This window comes from Cucurbita pepo, chromosome LG04 (assembly GCF_002806865.2).
Source record: "Cucurbita pepo subsp. pepo cultivar mu-cu-16 chromosome LG04, ASM280686v2, whole genome shotgun sequence".
Lineage (NCBI taxonomy): Eukaryota > Viridiplantae > Streptophyta > Magnoliopsida > Cucurbitales > Cucurbitaceae > Cucurbita > Cucurbita pepo.
In genome coordinates this window covers 1,011,759-1,029,362 of record NC_036641.1, presented here as the reverse complement: position 1 = coordinate 1,029,362, position 17,604 = coordinate 1,011,759, and the positions used below count along the sequence as shown (strand labels likewise).

Genomic DNA, 17,604 nt, shown 5'->3' with positions numbered 1-17,604 from the left:
TTTACATAACTTCCAATAACTATAATTATTGCTCATTTTCTAAAATTTTCCATTGAAACCAAACAAGCTTTTGCATAGCTATACCCACATAAGCACTTCCACCATTCATATCGTTGTGTAATAATATCAAACCCTTGGTTATCAGCTTGAACTTGGCTCTGATACCAACTGACACAATATCTACCCCTCAAAAGTGTGAATAGATCTGAAAATATTATTGAGTTAAGAAATATATTAATACCTACAAATAATAAAAATATAAACTAACTAAATCTCGAGAATAAAATAAAATATACTACAAATTAAATCATAAGAGAAAAATATTAACTGATTACTAATATCTCAAAATATTAACTGATTACGAATATGTTGACTAATTCAAACTAGCAATAAATTGTACTAAATTTTGACAAATAACTAATCTCTTGGTTGATCCTTAAAATGGTAATAATGTCTTATTCACTTCGTTATATTTCAAAAAACATTAATAAAACGTGGCTAAAACACAAATTTAAGTTACAAAACAAGAACGACAAAATTTTTAACATATTCTTATCTGACGTTCTTCGAATACGAACACGAGTTCTTCCAGCATATTTTATCCCCACTCACATAGACGAGATGCTGGTCATACACCCATCATGCTTATCGAACAATATCGATCCAAGTTCTTGTAGTAGAGTTTGCACACATACTGTTTGATAAATGAAACCTAATTTTGTTCTCTTAAAGTTAAAGTTAATTGACGTGAATTTATTATTAATTTTAAAATATACATTTTTAGTTACACTATTTTCTCGTAAGTAACCTAATATTAAGAACGTGAATTTATTCTTTTTCTTGCAAATTCTATTTTATTGCAACTAATTAGGTCGACAGCGAGTAGATATCAGTAATAAAAAGTGAGTTGAAATAGAGAGGGGACGGAAAAAGTGAGTTGAGGCAGGTTCGAGATGGAGATGGGGATGAAAAATATAATTATCGTCCCTGACCCTGTTTAGTTAATGAAGAGAAATTTCTTTTCATTTCCCGTTTAAATGGGAGTTCCCAGTTTCGAACCTCATTTGATACGAGTCCCCACGGAGCCTCGCTCCCGAGGTTAAAAAATAAAGTATAAATTTAGGGATATTTTTATTAAATTATAATTATTATTATTGTTTTATTTTTTAAAACAAAATTTGGTTTTAATTTTGAGGTGAAAATAAAAAAGGGGAAAAAAAAAAGAGTAATAATAATGTGCGCCAATCAGTGTTGATTTTGTCCAGCGTCTGGAAGTAAAGTTTTGGCCTTGGCATATGCCGCCACGTGACCAGCAGATCCACTCCTCCGCCGGACATTTTCCTCAGCTGAACTCCGGCGATTCATTTTCCGGCCAACTTCTCTCTTCTCCTTCACCTTTTCTCTCTGCCTTCCATTAATTCCTCTCCAACTTCTCTCCATTTCCTCTTCCAACTTCTAATTCCAGGGCTCGCTTTTGATGGCCAAACCCAAGGCTCCGAGGCAAACCCTAGATTCCTACACTGTCAAACGCATCAACAAAACCATTAAAGGTAAAACAATCCACTGCCTCCTCTTTATCTTCTCCTTTTTTTGTTGGAATCTTTCAGATGATTCCGTTTTCCCGTCTGTGTCTGATCTTCCGGAATTTTACGGGTTTTTGTTCTTCTTAGCCGGCGATTGCGTGCTTATGAGGCCCTCTGAACCCTCGAAACCGTCGTATGTGGCCAAGATTGAGAAGATTGAGGCGGATTCTCGCGGGGCTAATGTGAAGGTCCATGTTCGCTGGTATTACCGGCCGGAGGAATCGATTGGGGGTCGGAGACAGTTTCATGGCTCGAAGGAGTTGTTTCTCTCCGACCATTACGACGTTCAAAGTGCAGATACCATCGAGGGAAAGTGTACGGTGCATACATTTAAGAATTATACCAAGCTTGATGCTGTTGGGAATGAGGACTATTTTTCCCGTTTCGACTATAATTCCGCTACTGGGGCTTTCACTCCCGATCGAGTGGCTGTGTGAGTTTCTTTTTAATTCAATTGTTGGTTTAGATATTCTGTTTGTGTTCTTTACATTCTTTACTCCTGAATTTGATCACTCTGATTTTACTTGAGTCACTTGACATGGGAAGAAATTGGTTTCTGTAGATTTCTTTAGCAAAGTTTTACTAGTTTAGCTGCATTGTGGTTCCAGCATTGATTGTCTTGGTTTTCAGTTCATAACTCTTATACAGTTCATGAATTCAAGTACCAAAAGCTCTTTCAATTGATATTCTTATTGCTATTTGAAGATCAAATCTGTCCAGCATTCCCTTCTTTTTAACCGTTTTATGTATAGCATTACATGTCATTTAAGCTCATGAATTTCCTTTTTGCATAGCTTTACCCGTTTCTTCTGGTGCAAAATTTCACTTGATTTTATGTTGCAGATATTGCAAATGTGAGATGCCATATAATCCCGATGACCTAATGGTTCAGTGCGAGAGATGCAGTGATTGGTAAGCTGGGTGTGTATTATGCTATTGGTTTCTTTTGCAGCCTTAGCTTATGTGCTTATGAACGTATTTATTGTTCATATTGGCTTGTGTATCTTCTGTAATTTGGAGCCTATGGAATAGAAGCATAATTGCAGTAAAACAAATTGACGTGAATTTATCTAGAATTGTAATAATGTACATTCTTTCTTTCAAATCATAAATGAGAAGTAACCTATCTTGGTTTCTGGGTCCTTGTATAAACATTATATCTACCCCAGATATGTGGCTCGGTTTGTTTCTTTCTTTCTTTTCTCTTCATTTCTTTTTTAATAGAGATGGAGTAAAAAATAGAATAGAGTTTTGATCGACACAAGGAGATTAGATAAAAAAAACTCTGGATGCTCTCTGAAGTGTTGAGCTTTGGCTTCTAGGATTCAGGTGGTTTGCATAAAATGTTACCCGGAGTCCAGAAATGCTTCACATAAGAGAAAAACATACTTTGTAGTTGTGAGATCCCACATCGGTTGGAGAGGGGAGCGAAACATTCCTTATAAGGGCGTGAAAGTCTCTCCCTACCATACGCGTTTTAAAACCTTGAGGGGAAGTCCAGAAGGGAAAGCGCAAAGAGGACAATATCTGCTAGCAGTGAACTTGGGCTGTTACAAATGGTATTAGAGCCAGACATTGGGCGGTGTGCCAGCAAGAATGTTGGCCCCCAAGGGGGGTGGATTGTGAGACCCCACATCGATTGGAGAGGGGAACGAAACATTCCTTATAAGGGTGTAGAAACCTCTCCCTACCAGATGCGTTTTAAAACCTTAAGGGGAAGCTGAGAAGGGAAAGCTGAGAAGGGAAAGCCTAAATAGGATAATATCTGCTAACAGTGGGCTTGAGCTGTTACAGTAGTGAAGGATGACATTAAAGTCGAACATAAAATACATGGTTAGATATGAATGTATTCTTGACGGAAACTGGTTCATTGAATTATGAATCACTTGTAATCTCATTTTAATTACAACATCCAATTAGCGTACTTTAGGACCCTTTTGTAACTACACTAGGATGCTTTCCATAAAATTAGTAGATAGAGGCTTTTTGGCCTGCTTTTGGGTGTGATTCTTTTCATTTTCTTAATGAGAAATCTCTTTCATTGGAGATGTCCTCCAAGCTTCTAGGTTTAGGAATCATCTATATTTGGATTCTTTGAAGTCATCCCTCGTTGGCAACCCCTTGAACAAGGAAAAAGGGAATCCCTTGGCTTCAACGTACTACTACCTCATTCTTATGGAATTTAATGTTCCTATAATCTTTGGTTGGAAAGCAACGACAGGATTTTATTGACAAGGAAACCCATATAGTCAAGTTCATTTACAATGTTTTTTGTGTAGCACTCAAATCATGTAAATTATACCTTTTGTTCAATAGCTGTAGCTTAGTTGAACTTTACATTAATTGGAAGTGTTTAATTGATTACCTTTGATGTCTGCTTTGCTAAGATACTTTGTGAATCATTCGCTCGATGTATGGCTTTATAGCATAAAATCTGAATCTTAAAGTGGATGATATTCTTGATTTAGGTTTCATCCTGCTTGTATAGAAATGTCTGCAGAAAAAGCTAAAAAACTTGACCACTTCTTCTGTGAAAGTTGTTCTCCAGAGGGTCAAAAGAAGTTGCAGAATTCACAGTCTACATCTAAAATTGCAGAGACAAAGGTATTTGTAAAGCTGCTGAATATAAATGCCCTTTGTTGAATGTCACTGTTTGGATTGTTTGTTTTGATCAAACTGCATAATCTAGTTCCATCTTGTTTTAGTGAGCCTTAAGGTAGCAGGTGACAATCATATCATGCACATTCTTTTTTAGTTTTTGGTTGAAGTTGATTCTTCTCTTAGGTATCTCCTCCTCATTTTAATGGCAACCAAATGTATTATTAAGGTTCGATAGTGATGTTATGGGAGTAGTCAAAATGTGCCCAAGTTGGCTCAAACATTCACAAAAAGAAAAGAAAAACTTGGAGACCTTTTGAACATGGAAGTGTTACTGGTAGGCTTGGTTCAAGCTTTCATTTCATTTTGATTAGACTTGTATTGTGGTAATCTTTAGCGTGACGAATAGTGGTTGGTTTTTGTTACGAAAAGATGGTCGTATTATGATGAATAATATGTTCGAATGTTGTTGCAGGTGGATTCGAAACGACGACGGAGGTGATGATAGTGTAAATAAACAAAATACATTGACTTAGAGTCGTTAAGAACCAGAGCTTCCAAATTCCTAATGAGTTGGAACAACTGCATAGATTTAGGATCATGTAAATACTACCTCCTGTGTGTGTCCACATTCATTTCTAGAAGAGGGACTGGTTTGAAATGTATTGAAGTTCTTTTATCAATGACGAGAAAAGTAACTCATGTATCTTATAAAAATTGTGAGGTCTCTTCATTTGTTCGATGTGAAATCTTCAACATGCTCCTCAAGAGGGTATCTCCTCTCGGTTCACCATTCTTGGTTCTCGAAAATACCCTCTAGGTTCGCCATTCTTGGCTCTCAATTTTCGATCGATTATTTATTTGAGTTTTTTTTTATGCTATATGAGATAAACTTGAAGTTTCATCTCAAAACGGTGAAGAGTAGCTTATGTATTTTTTAAAGATGGGTTAGTCTCTTCATTGTGAGGATGCTTAGCCTCGTTTGTATCGAAAATTTACTAAAATACTTGTAAAGTGACATGGGAGATCAAAATGTAGATAGCAAGATGAAGTTTCAAAGATGATAAATTTTTCCGTATTTGGTCGGGATGGTACTACGACATAAACCCCATGTCACCCTCCCTATCGATCATTAGCTTCAACTATATCTAGTTGACCAATTATGTAATCAATCAATCAATGCATTATATTAAAAGAAGTGTGTTTACTTGTTCGTTAAGTGGAAGTGCTCTTTAATGGAACTTTTCCTCAGTTGATCAAACCAAGAAACTACCGATTTTGCTTGGTGGGTTATAAGTATTTGAGTTATCAATTTATTTTATCTATGAATTGGAACAATGAATTTATTCAAATTAGTTGAAGTCGTTCATTTCATACTAGAAAAGTTTGTATATGAACAGGGATCAATTTTACTTCATCTACCCATTCTAGCTCGAGAGTGGTCCTCCTGCACCGACCACTCTACTCCACCCATTCATTTCATTTGTGGTCCATTGTTGATACTTATCGATCAAGCAAAAGACACGAAAGTCAAATGTCTCATTTATACAATTTATACAATTTTCTCTATTGGCTTCCCTTCAATCTTTAATATACCATAGAACTTCAATAATTTCGATAATTTAAAAGTTACCCGTTCATCTCTATGGTTCGATAAAACTTAATAAGTAGTTTTCACTATTAGAAACTCTTAATGTCAATCCCGTACTCAACCCGACAGTGAATTCTAAAGCTAAAGGTTACAGAATTCAAGCTTTGACACTGCCAGAATAAGCTCCCTTCTTGTTAATTGTTCTGATAGCAGTTCAGTTGCAGCAATGCCATAGGCTTATCACACACTAATGAAATCAAAGTTTTTTCACATTGAACTCATCTGATATGAGTATTATTTGCTGGTAAAGCTATTAAAAATGGTTGTCTTCTCATTTGTCCTTGCAAATAATGTTCATTTCTTCTCACTCGACGACAACTCGTCCACCGGGTACCAGTGTCGGTTGAAAAACCAAAGAGAATCGGCTTCAACTGCATAGCCATCGTGGTTCCTGTTCCAACTGAAATATGCATGAGTTCGGTTCTTGATATCAAATATGGCATGCCCGAAGCTTGCTTCACGATACACCGAGTACGAAGGCTGTGGCTCCGTCATACTGCATCACGAAACAAATGAGTTTATGGTTTATAATATGAACAAGCAGGAAACAAGTTATACTGTGAATCCATTGGTAGGATATAAAATGAGATATTGAAAGTTTACTTTGTTGCTAGGCCTTCAAGGTTTCCTCCATCACCTATTGTTATGTATACAGGTGCAGATTGATCTTTCACAGGAACACAACGGCCATTCACTATGTTGTATGCAATATTTGAAATCCTTTCCTGTATTTAGCATAAGATAATTGTTCTGTGTTACGAACGGCGAACGAAATCTTACAAGATATGAAAAAACTTCAGTTGCGACTCGTTCATGTTAGTTTTCCCTTTCGGGCTTTCCCTCAAATTCTAGCTTGCACTCGTTACAGAAGTTTGTCCTCTTTGAGTTTTCCCTTTCGGGCTTTCCCTCAAAGTTTTCAAAACGTGTGTGTGCTAGGGAGAGGTTTCCACACCCTTATAAAGAATGCTTCGTTCTCCTCCCCAACCGATGTAGAATCTCACAATCCACCCCCCTTCAAGGTCCAACGTCCTCACTGACACTCGTTCCCTTCTCCAATCGATGTGGGACTCCCCAATTCATCCCCCTTCGGGACCCAACGTTTTTGTTGGCACACACCTCGTGTCCACCCCCTTTGGGGCTCAGCCTCCTTGATAGCACATCACCCGGTGTATAGCTCTGATACCATTTGTAACGGTTCAAGCCCACCACTATCAGATATTGTCCTCTTTTTTGGGCTTTCCCTTTCAGGCTTCCCTTCAAGGCTTTTAAAACACGTATGCTAGAGTGAGGTTTCCACACCCTTATAAATAATATTTCGTTCTCCTCCCCAACCAATGTGGGATCTCACAAAGAAAATTGGAACGATTTCCATAAAACCAAACATAAAGAATAGACTTGAACAAATCCTTTGAGTCTTACTCCTCTCAAACATACAAATTATGACAGGCAACAGTGGTAGGATTGGAAAGGAATGTTAAGAAGAGGAAGTGCTTACAGATCTTTCATAGGCATGGACATGGCCAGCAAAGACGACATCGACTTTGTATTTTACGAACCATGACTCGTACATTACTCGCATAGTTTCTCCTTCCATGTAATGATAGTTGTAGCTGTTGTACCATGGAGAATGCATCAGAACAATCAACCATGGTGTTTCGCTTCTGTTCACTTTTGGGAACTCCATTTCAAGCCATTTGTATTGAGGAGTGTATTTACCTAGAAACATTATCAAATGGAACAAATGTTGGCTTGATTTTGTTGGATTCGACTCTCTTTATGTCGTTTTTCGGACATTCTTTCGTGGGGCGGGGCTTATTTTTTTACATGCCCTTGTATTTTCTTTTTTAATACCTTAGGAAGTGCTGATAAAGGAGAATGCTGATAAAACTAAAGGAAGTGTTTACCATAAGCTGAATAGGAAGCCAAGACTATGATGTACGAAGGACCTCTTTTGATCGAGTACCAAAACGGAGCTGTGCTCTCAGAGGCTTTATAAGGGACGTGATAACGGTTCGTATATGGCTTGAACGGCTCGGTTTCGCCCTGCAAAAGAAACATGCTTGTCAAACATATCATACTTTTATGTAGGAAACCTCATTTGAGCCATTTGCATACTTACAATTTCAGGGACAAAATCAATTTCATGATTTCCTGCGGTCCATATCCAAGGCTGATATGCAGTGCTTCTCTCTGTGAATCTTCCCCATGTATCCCATCTTACATTATCATGAAATGGATAGTTATCAGCATAAGATAGATCCCCCACAAACAAAACTGTTTTCCCTTTATGTGGATTTTGTTCATAATGAGTCAACGTTATATTCGAATCAAAACTCTGGCCAAGATCCCCTGCAAACGACGTTAAACACCACGACATTGAACATACAAGTCGGAGCAACCAAATCGACAAGGCGTTAAAAAAACGATCCCAACAACGCTTAAAGTATCAGATAGCTAAGCTAGAATTCTAGTGGAAGGAACATTTCAGCTAGCTTCTAGGAACAACAAACAGACAACTATGGCATGAGCAATTAACTCACCGATGAGACCAAACGTATAGGGGACATCCGGACCGACTTCTGGAGGAGTGACGAACCAGAACATTCTCGGAGAGTACCCAATTCCCACTTCATAGAAGTATTTGGTGTTGTACTGCCAAAAGATAAGTTAGAGAATTCAGAAATCCTAAAGAGAAGAACAAGAGTTGCCTTGATCTTGACAAGTAATGTAGATTGAATTGAATTATCTGTACCTTCAAGTTTGAAATGGTGCAGTGATGAATGTAGCCAGAAGTGTAGTTATAGAACTTATAAGTATATACTTTTCCAAAAGCATGTTTCTTAAGCTTGCTGTTCTCACTCCAATACAATACTTTATTTGATCCTGCTTCATTTGGAGTCACCCATGAAACAATCACTGCCTTCCCTTCATGATCTCCTTGGGTGATATGAACCTTCAACGATCAAAACATCCAATAACAAACCAGAAGTGGGAAAAAGAGGCTAAAATTGTAGCCCACAGGCAGTCATTAGATCCTCAAAGACATTCAAGATCAAACTTCAAATGGAATAGCTCAAGAGTTCAAATACACCAAAGTCTAAGGTAGTTTACTAGATATCAGACTCAGAAATCCTATATTCAAAGCTATGGATCACCACATTGATACTCACTTGTTGTATATGGTATTAATTTTCATGTCCACTGGCCTTAAGAGTATGAACAAAAGACTAGAACTATACCATAACCAGTCAGCCTACACTTAAAGAGTTTAATGATAGTTTTGTTGTAGCGTAAGCGGAAGTAAGATCGTTCGTACTCATATACCCACAAACAGAAACTAAACAAAGAGATACAAAGATTTACGTGGTTTGGAGAGAAGAAATTTCCCTACATCCACGAGTAGCAATCAATCTCGATAATCGAAGTGTATATCTCACACTTTCACACGACAAAGTCTCTCAACAAAGTTCTTCCCATATTCAAACTCAATCAAACTCAATACTCAATCATCCTAGACAACCGTAGACAACCGTTTATATGAATCAAAATAGTTATGAACTAAATGAGAGTCAATAACCAAAATAAACAAGAATACAAACCATATAGATCTTCACGACAAGTTGCAACAAGTTTAACAGAGAAAGAAGAAGAAATGAAGTTGAAATTTAAGGAAAAAGAGACCTGCTGAGGAGCATTATAACCAGGAGGCAGAGCAAAAACATCACTGTCAAGAGGCATATCCACAGTTTTCTCAACATTCCTCACAAACCGACTTGTTTCGCCGCCATTACAGACCTCCACGCCATTCAAAACAAGAATCAAAACAGCAAAAGAAGCAGAAAACGAAAAATCCACAACTCTCATCCTCACCTCTCTGTTCTAATGGCGATTCCCAAATCTCAATCTCAGAAAGTCAAAACAAACCACCACTCTTCAAGAACCCTCCCCCCAATAAATCCGAGCAAAATATCATCAAAATAACACAAAAAATTTGAAAACCTCTAAAGATAAGTCAATGCTCAGTCGTTCTCCGCAGCAAAGTCCACTCTGAAATAGTTGGATGCGATCACCGAATGTTCATATTTGAGAAACTCGAGAGACCCATGACGGCATATTCCCATTTGACTTCGTGGATGCCTTTGATTCCATCGAATTTGATCGAACGAAGGATCATTCCTTTTCATTCCCATATTTCATTTTTACCTTCACGTCGTTCTCGTCTCGCGCTTACTTCTCCGTCTCAGAGGCGGTTGTCCAAATGGGGTCCCATCGATTCGGAGTTGAATTTATAATTTGTTAATTCAAAGTTCTTATCCATTCATATTATTCATACTAGGGATCATAATTTGGCTTTACTTTGTTCATTGAATTTAAAGAAAGAATCTTCCATAATTAAAATAAAAAATTTTGATGATCTTAAAATTAGTTTCTTGGTCAAGGGTTCATCATCCGCTTCGATNATTTTTCTATTACTATTCTCCTACCAAATACTAAACGCTCACTTTTGCAGAGCTTCTCAAAGATCCGTGTAGATAGAATTACATATTTGATCGTTCGATGTCATGGAAGGTCTCACTCCAGCATCCACTTCGATCGACACAGCTATCATGGCAAACCCTAAACGCCCACCTTTGCAGGGTTACTCGAAAATTTTCACAAATAGAATTGCATATTTGATCACTCGATGTTATTGAGGGTCTCGCTCCCGTATCTTCCAATCATGTAATTTAACAATATATTTGACAGCGAAAAAAATAAGATATTGATGCTGATAAATTATTTGAGATATCTCCAGAGTTTCTCCATAATCGACTTGTTCGTCTACTCGTTACTCTTAAATCACAATCTTAAAATCTTTTTGAAAAATGGCGAGTATTTAAAATAATCCATAAGACAAAATCGAAAGACCTTTGAGATTCGAATTACTCCACAAGTAAAATTGATATGTCAAGCTCGAATGATTCTAAACAAACAATTTAAACTATATAGAATTGCAAAGATACTTAGTCATTGGAGCAAACACAAATGTTAACTGGTTTTTGAAGTCTGTTTTACAAATACAACATAGATGTCTTTATATAGCTTAAAAAATGACTCTGGTTGTTGTTTTTTTTTAATTATTTAAAAAATAAGTTCAAATATCAAATATTTATCAGTTACAACATCATTAACATTAGTTACAAACGTCAAATATTCTGAATTTTTTATAGGGATTAAGTTGGCTTCTATTCTAACCTTATATTTGGGTTGGATTCCTTCTATTCCAGGTGCACAGAGGTTGGAGCTTTGACCCGAAGGTCTTGGAGCTTTCTTCAATTATCAGACGAATACGAGAAAATGTGTCAGGAATGCCATAGAGGTCACAAGGTCTCAAATTCCCTGACTTACAGTGACAGGTCTGCTCGAAAGCTCAAAGCATCAGGCTCTTGTTTCGCTCAGTCTGCATCTTTAGTCTACCTTCTTTCCCTTCCTTAAATTCTACTATCCTCCTTTCGTTGAGTCTGACAGTTAACTCGAATGAATAAATAGGAGAAAAGGAAGTTATCGAGTTAAGGAGAATGAAGAGGAAAGGTGCGAAGCAAGCAGTGAGACCTTGTTTACCGTTCCAGAAGGAAAAGGAAAGAAAAGGAGCTTGGGCATGAGACCGGAGAGGAGTGAAGTTCGTTCACTATCAGTAATTCATCTTTCTTTCTTCACGTAAAATGTCAACCGGCAAACCAAACAAATTTTTTTTATTTTTTAAAAAGTTTAACGGAACCCAAACTAAACAAAATGTATTTATTAAATATTTTTGAGTTTGTCTTCATTTATTATTGATTTTAAATATGATAATTAGAGTATTTTGATAAAGTATTTACAATTAAAATAAATATTTTAAAATTCAGATTCAAAATATTTATTTAATTTTTTTAAAAAAGTTGAGGGACTTCAAAGTAAAATTATAATTCTTAAAAAAAAAGGGGACCAAAATTAGAATTAGAATTAAATATAGGGTGGGAAAAAATAACTCCAACGGCCACCACATATTTTTAACTAACTAACTGAAAATGGCGGGAACTCCGCCGCCACGTTAAAGCAATCTATACCGTTAAGTTGTGGGGCCCACAAGATATTGTAAATCTACGGTCAATATTCGCAGTTCATAATATTTTGAATTATCCATTTACAAAAATAGATATTGTATTACCCTTAATTCTCCCGCTTTAAAGCACCTTAGAGCCACCGTGAAGCCCTTGGTAATTTGCCTTTAATCATGGATCGGAGTTTCTTGTTGTTTTCCGTCGTCATCGCCGCCGCCGCCGTCCTCTGCTCATCGGAATCTTTGGCCTCGACGTATTCCGTCAGTCCGCTGATTCGTCAAGTTATTGACGACGGCGAATCCAATAATCTCCCGCTTCAAGCGGAGCACCACTTTTTGCTCTTCAAGCGAAAATTCGGAAAATCGTATGCTACTGAGGAAGAGCACAATCGCAGGTTCAGGATCTTCAAGGCTAATATGCGACGAGCGCTCCGCCATCAGTCTTTTGATCCATCCGCTATTCATGGCGTCACTCAGTTCTCTGATTTGACCGTTTCTGAGTTTCAGAAAACCTTTCTAGGGCTACGAGGTCACCGTCTTAAACTTCCTCTAGATGCCAATCAGGCTCCGATTCTCCCTACGGAGAATCTTCCGGGTGATTTTGATTGGAGAGAACGTGGTGCTGTAACTCCTGTGAAAAATCAGGTTTCGTGCTATTTTTTCACCTCATTTCCCTTGTTTAATCGCAATCTTTCGAGTTCTAGATGTGATTTGAGTCTTGTTTGTTCTTTTTCCTTAATTTTTGTTGGTAAACAAATTTTTATCTGTGGAAGATTGAAGGACGATTGTTAATCAGAAATGCTTTTTGCGTGTGTTTTGATCCTTAGTTCTTACGCCATATATTAATGGCATTACAATTAGCTGCTATCCTTCCATTTTGGTTTGTTGAAGTTTAACTATGAACATGTATATTGGATCAGGGAACTTGCGGATCCTGCTGGAGTTTCAGTACAACCGGTGCCCTTGAAGGTGCTAATTTCCTTGCCACAGGAGAACTTGTTAGCTTGAGCGAACAGCAGCTTGTAGATTGTGATCACGAGGTTTGTTTCCTTCTCTGTTTCAAATAGCTGTGTAATTGCTCTGTTCTCATCATTCCCACTTATAAATAGATCATGATAGCTATGTAATAACTTTATTTCAATTGAAGTTGTGATTAATTTCTTGTGGATGTCAGGATGCTTAATCAACCCATGATATTTCCTTCGATTTTTCTCGTGGTTACATTCATTGTTGTCTTGGGTTAGGTCCATTTTTTTGAAGAAAAAAAAGAAGCATTTAATAGAAAATCAATTTCAAACCACACTTAGTCTTAGATTCGAATCATTCCCAAACAAGATCACTCCACAAGTAAGATTGATTATATCAAACAAGCTTGAATGATTTTAAACATAATCTAAACATGGTATAGAATTGCAAAAAAAAATCTTAGGCCTAAAGGAAACACAAATATTTTTCTTTTTTACTACTTTATAAGAGTTGTAACTTTCATATATTATTGCCACTGATATATTTTATGACTATACTTAGCAACTGTGTGCTTGAATTGTTGTGGGATGAATTGGAACATCTCCGTGATAATTGGAACAATATTTTCTTCTACCGATGATGATTGCATTTCCAAGTTATGGATATATCTTGTGTATTCTGCAGTGTGATTCAGAGGAAGCTGGATCCTGTGATTCTGGTTGCAATGGTGGCCTGATGAATAGTGCACTTGAATACACACTAAAAGTTGGAGGTCTGATGAGGGAGCAAGATTATCCCTATACTGGAATCGATCGTGAAACCTGTAAATTTGACAGGTCCAAGATTGCTGCATCAGTTGCCAATTTCAGCGTTGTTTCACTTGATGAGGATCAAATTGCTGCAAATCTGGTGAAAAATGGCCCACTTGCAAGTAAATACCCTTTCATCTTCAAACGAAAATTGAGTTTCTTTGCTTTGTTGGAACAAAAATCGTTTCAAAATCTTAACGAACAAGGACTCCAAATCTCCTGAACTTCTAATATCAAACGGGTCACTAGCAGCTGATAGAAGTTTTGTTTTTTACCCAATGCAGTTGCTATCAATGCGGTGTTCATGCAGACATACATAGGAGGAGTATCATGTCCATTCATATGTTCAAAGCGGTTGGATCATGGAGTTTTGCTGGTGGGTTATGGCTCAGCTGGGTATGCTCCCATCAGAATGAGAGACAGGGACTATTGGATCATCAAGAACTCTTGGGGACCAAATTGGGGAGAAAATGGGTACTACAGGATTTGCAAAGGTAGGAATATCTGTGGAGTTGATTCCTTGGTGTCAACTGTTGCAGCAGTTCAGACTCCCATTCCAGCACAAGCTGAGTAGATGGAGATGGGAGGAGGATCCAAGTTCATGAAACTGTGAATTCTAAAAGCTACGTTCAAGGCTGATGCACTTATTATCAGCTACAGCCTATGCATATATGTTTGTTATTACACCAATAAACCCAACAAAAAAATAAGACACAAAGTTAAAGTGTATATTGTTTTTATTCATTATTGTTGTTCTTCTTGGCGAGAATGTGCCAAGAAGCCAAAATTCAATAACTTTTAATTCACACCAAAGCTCTCTAATTTGATAATGTTGATTCGATAATGTTGATTCACACAAAAGTTCTCTAATTTGATAATGTTGATTCACACAAAAGCTCTCTAATTTGATAATGTTTATTCACACAAAAGCTCTCCAGTTTGTTGACGTTTGTTCACACAAATGCTCTCTAATACGATAACACATTCATTTACACAAAAGCCCTCTAGTTCGATAGCGTTCATTCACACAAAAGCTCTCTAGTTCGATAACGTTCATTCACACGAAAGCTCTTTAGTTCACAAACATCATAATCACTCACACGAAAGCTCTTTAGTTCACAAACATCATAATCACCCGACTCTAAACTTGGTGACGCTCACAAAAAAAAAAATTCACCTTTCAATCCTTGACATTACTCAATACCTAACTCAAACAAACTATATGCCTTCAATACACATACACATCATAGAATTAATACACAAATTAAGTCACATTGCCGATATATGTAAACAACTAACAACAAAGCAATCACCTTTTGTTTGAAGTTCTAAGTTAGAATAAACTTTTCAATAGTCCAAAGACATTATTTTATTGATGAATGAAATTAAAAAGTGAAAACTTTTCAACAAAGCTTGCTAATTCATTATTAAAAAAGAGAAGATTAAAAGATCTAAACAGATGTTAATGCTTTTACACCACATAAAGAGCATTAAAAGCATCAAAGATGGAATGCTGATCATTGAAAATCTGTTCATTCCTTTCATACCAAAGAATCCAAAAGAGCAATCAGTTGAAAAGATCTTCAAAACCTTTTTTTCACTTAGAATTTCATTTAAATGAGATACTTGTGCTCGATTTCACTTCAAAAAAGGATTAAAGAAAGCAAAATTATCCACAACTCATGAACTTGTGTATTAAAATCAAAACCCACATCTAAGAATAAGTTCATATCAATCAAGGAAGACTAGCACTGAACCAGCACAGCTCTTCTAAATAAATATTCGCAGACATAAATATATATAAATATAGAGAAATGATTCAGTATCTTTGATTATTATTACATTAGGTCATTACTTTTACCACTTACAAAGGCAGAGGCCAATCTAAGAAGCCAATTATTTTCCTTTTGCAGCACAAGGAAATGAAAAAAAGCAAGTGCTAAAGGCCAAAACCACATGCACTCCTTAACAAAGGACGATGACAATTACCATGCCATCTTTAGATTGAAAAAAATGAATACAAACCACTTCTGTGCACAAACCAAAACAGAGCTCTCATGGCTTCATATCCAATCGAAGATTATTCATCATCTTCGTCAAGCAATGCAAATGAGAAAGGATTGAATTTGTAACCGTCTCCCTCGTAGAACTTGTTTTGAAACTCGACCCAATGAAGACGCAGTGCATGAAGGAAGGCACTTAGAGTCTCCATTAATAGCAACACACCCACGGTAGCAAAAATAAAAACGATAATGCCTACTATTAAGATTATAACGTTGTTGAACCTGAGGAAATGAAATTTTTTGTTACTGTTTTGTTTTGTTCAACCATTGTAATTAACTATCCACTACCACCAACTTAGAGGGATTATAGAGAATGGTCTAAAAGCACAGCAGGTATATAATGCAGGCTACCGATTTAGATGTGACAATAGGTCAATTCTCTTAATCCCCTAGTCTATAATGCAGAACAACTTAAAGGAAAAGACGTTAACACGAAGAATAATTACGTACCCTGCAGATAGAACGAGAACCTTGTCATAGAACACACTTGACAACTCCGAGTGTGCAAGACTGGAAAACAAAAAAATTAAAATTAAAATTAGCAAACCTTAAAGCGAACAGGCCGTTGAAGGCAATAAATTATTATGAGTACTTTGCACTGTTCGTATTTAACAAAGGAAGACTTTCCTTCTTTTTTAAGGGAACATAGAATTCTCTTTAACTCCACCGTGTGGCGCTAATTGGGGTTCTAACAGAAGTTAAAAATTTTAAATTCTAACATCATCAAAGTTCCATTTACATGTATAAGGCAATGTGTCAGAGAAAAGAAGAAAAAAATAGTGGTTCATGAAAAAAAAAAAAAAAAACAATCGATAAAGAATGGCAATGCCAAATACGTAACCAAGAAAATGAAAATGGATACCGCTTGATTTACATACCTTAAAGCCCATAGACGAAGATAGGAGGCTGTATTTGACACTGCTCCAAGCACAAATTCAATGGTATGTATAAGCTGATGCACAAAAACCTCACTGAACTCGAACTCCTCGTGACCATGTGAATCATGATGCGAGTCCAACTCAAGGGAATCATCAGCACTTGGAAGTGGCGCATAAGACTGGCCTTGGAACCTCTGAAAGAAACATGATTGTCAGATAAAGAACCTAGTCAAACATAACAAAGGATCTCCACCGACCTACACACACACACACACACACAAGTAGGACCAGTAAAGAGAATCCAAAGCAGACCTGTTCGTGCTGTTTCTTCAAAAGAAAAGGCTTTGGAAGCAGCATCCATGGCACGGCAATAAGGGCGAGTAAGAGGAGCACAATCTGGAAACAGGAGGGAAAAAAGAAGCGTATGAGAAAAATAAATCCAACAGTTCATAGGAACATCAATATTAGTAGGACGAGACCTGAACATTTTTCTGCCCAGGAAAAAGCTGATTTTCAGCCAGATCTTCAGTTGGGCCCAAAAACATATATATCATTACGTGGTACAGATCAGCTTTTGAACCAGTGCACCACTTTATGATGATCAGAAGAGAAAGATAACCGAAAAGGCTGTTCAGAAATATCATCTGTGGCAGAAATTGGAACCTGAAAAGTGTACGCATGAGTCAATTCAATATTGACAAACAATGCAAAGCAGACGATTTATTCACAATAATCGTTATTTACGATATATATATATATATATAACGGTTTGTATATAACAAATGAAGACTTTTTTTTAAGGGAACGTTGAATTCTCTTAACTCCACAGTTCGGCGCTAATTGGGGTTCTAACCGAAGTTAAAAAATTTAAATTCTAACATCATCAAAGTTCAATATACATGTATATGTCAACGTGTCAGAGAAAAGAAGAAAAAAAGAGTGGTTCATACAAAAAAAAAGAAAAAAGAAAAAAAAAA

At 36.8% G+C, this 17,604-nt stretch overlaps 4 protein-coding genes across 6 annotated transcripts in view; 2 read left to right on the top strand and 2 right to left on the bottom strand.

Moving 5' to 3' along the window:
• Positions 1-1,231: 1,231 nt before the first annotated feature.
• LOC111792237 (chromatin remodeling protein EBS-like) lies at positions 1,232-4,924 on the top strand. Of its 3 annotated transcripts, XM_023673592.1 has the most exons (6): positions 1,232-1,363; positions 1,462-1,550; positions 1,671-2,016; positions 2,427-2,495; positions 4,052-4,187; positions 4,657-4,924. In XM_023673592.1, the coding sequence occupies exons 1-6, from the start codon at positions 1,296-1,298 to the stop codon at positions 4,681-4,683; spliced, it is 735 nt and encodes a 244-aa protein (XP_023529360.1). In that variant the 5' UTR covers positions 1,232-1,295; the 3' UTR covers positions 4,684-4,924. The 3 variants fall into 3 exon arrangements, with proteins under 3 accessions (XP_023529360.1, XP_023529358.1, XP_023529359.1); XM_023673590.1 differs by having other exon boundaries at positions 1,234-1,550; XM_023673591.1 differs by lacking the exon at positions 4,657-4,924 and having other exon boundaries at positions 1,234-1,550; positions 2,427-2,504; positions 4,052-4,132.
• Positions 4,925-5,888: 964 nt separating this feature from the next.
• LOC111792625 (purple acid phosphatase-like) lies at positions 5,889-10,063 on the bottom strand. Its single transcript, XM_023674150.1, has 8 exons — positions 9,514-10,063; positions 8,585-8,785; positions 8,373-8,484; positions 7,952-8,181; positions 7,737-7,875; positions 7,328-7,548; positions 6,436-6,557; positions 5,889-6,328 (listed from the first exon to the last, which is right to left on the bottom strand). Exons 1-8 carry the CDS (start codon positions 9,694-9,696, stop codon positions 6,127-6,129), a joined length of 1,410 nt encoding a protein of 469 aa, XP_023529918.1. The 5' UTR covers positions 9,697-10,063; the 3' UTR covers positions 5,889-6,126.
• Positions 10,064-12,053: 1,990 nt separating this feature from the next.
• LOC111793673 (probable cysteine protease RD19B) lies at positions 12,054-14,413 on the top strand. Its single transcript, XM_023675663.1, has 4 exons — positions 12,054-12,556; positions 12,832-12,951; positions 13,562-13,808; positions 13,971-14,413. Exons 1-4 carry the CDS (start codon positions 12,086-12,088, stop codon positions 14,258-14,260), a joined length of 1,128 nt encoding a protein of 375 aa, XP_023531431.1. The 5' UTR covers positions 12,054-12,085; the 3' UTR covers positions 14,261-14,413.
• A 1,041-nt stretch (positions 14,414-15,454) lies between these two features.
• Positions 15,455-17,604, bottom strand: part of LOC111793057 (V-type proton ATPase subunit a3-like) — a 15,904-nt gene continuing 13,754 nt past the window's right edge. Inside the window, exons 14-18 of the mRNA XM_023674759.1 lie at positions 17,107-17,290; positions 16,940-17,023; positions 16,628-16,821; positions 16,200-16,259; positions 15,455-15,971 (exon numbers count right to left, since the gene is read on the bottom strand). Coding sequence (XP_023530527.1) covers positions 15,767-15,971; positions 16,200-16,259; positions 16,628-16,821; positions 16,940-17,023; positions 17,107-17,290 — 727 coding nt within the window. The 3' untranslated portion in view covers positions 15,455-15,766. The remainder of the gene's footprint in view (positions 15,972-16,199; positions 16,260-16,627; positions 16,822-16,939; positions 17,024-17,106; positions 17,291-17,604) is intronic.

Bases quoted from the DNA above. Each gene is read 5' to 3' on its own strand.
- LOC111792625 (XM_023674150.1), bottom strand. From the start codon at position 9,696: ATGAGAGTTGTGGATTTTTCGTTTTCTGCTTCTTTTGCTGTTTTGATT. The intron at 8,786-9,513 runs GTCTCTTTTTCC...TGATCGTTGAAG, and splicing joins GTTATAATGCTCCTCAGCAG to GTTCATATCACCCAAGGAGA. The intron at 8,485-8,584 runs GTACAGATAATT...ATCTTTTGGCAG, and splicing joins GCACCATTTCAAACTTGAAG to TACAACACCAAATACTTCTA.
- LOC111793673 (XM_023675663.1), top strand. From the start codon at position 12,086: ATGGATCGGAGTTTCTTGTTGTTTTCCGTCGTCATCGCCGCCGCCGCC. The intron at 12,557-12,831 runs GTTTCGTGCTAT...ATATTGGATCAG, and splicing joins TAACTCCTGTGAAAAATCAG to GGAACTTGCGGATCCTGCTG. The intron at 13,809-13,970 runs GTAAATACCCTT...TACCCAATGCAG, and splicing joins GAAAAATGGCCCACTTGCAA to TTGCTATCAATGCGGTGTTC.
- LOC111792237 (XM_023673592.1), top strand. From the start codon at position 1,296: ATGCCGCCACGTGACCAGCAGATCCACTCCTCCGCCGGACATTTTCCT. The intron at 1,364-1,461 runs ATTTTCCGGCCA...CAACTTCTAATT, and splicing joins CAGCTGAACTCCGGCGATTC to CCAGGGCTCGCTTTTGATGG. The intron at 4,188-4,656 runs GTATTTGTAAAG...ATGTTGTTGCAG, and splicing joins CTAAAATTGCAGAGACAAAG to GTGGATTCGAAACGACGACG.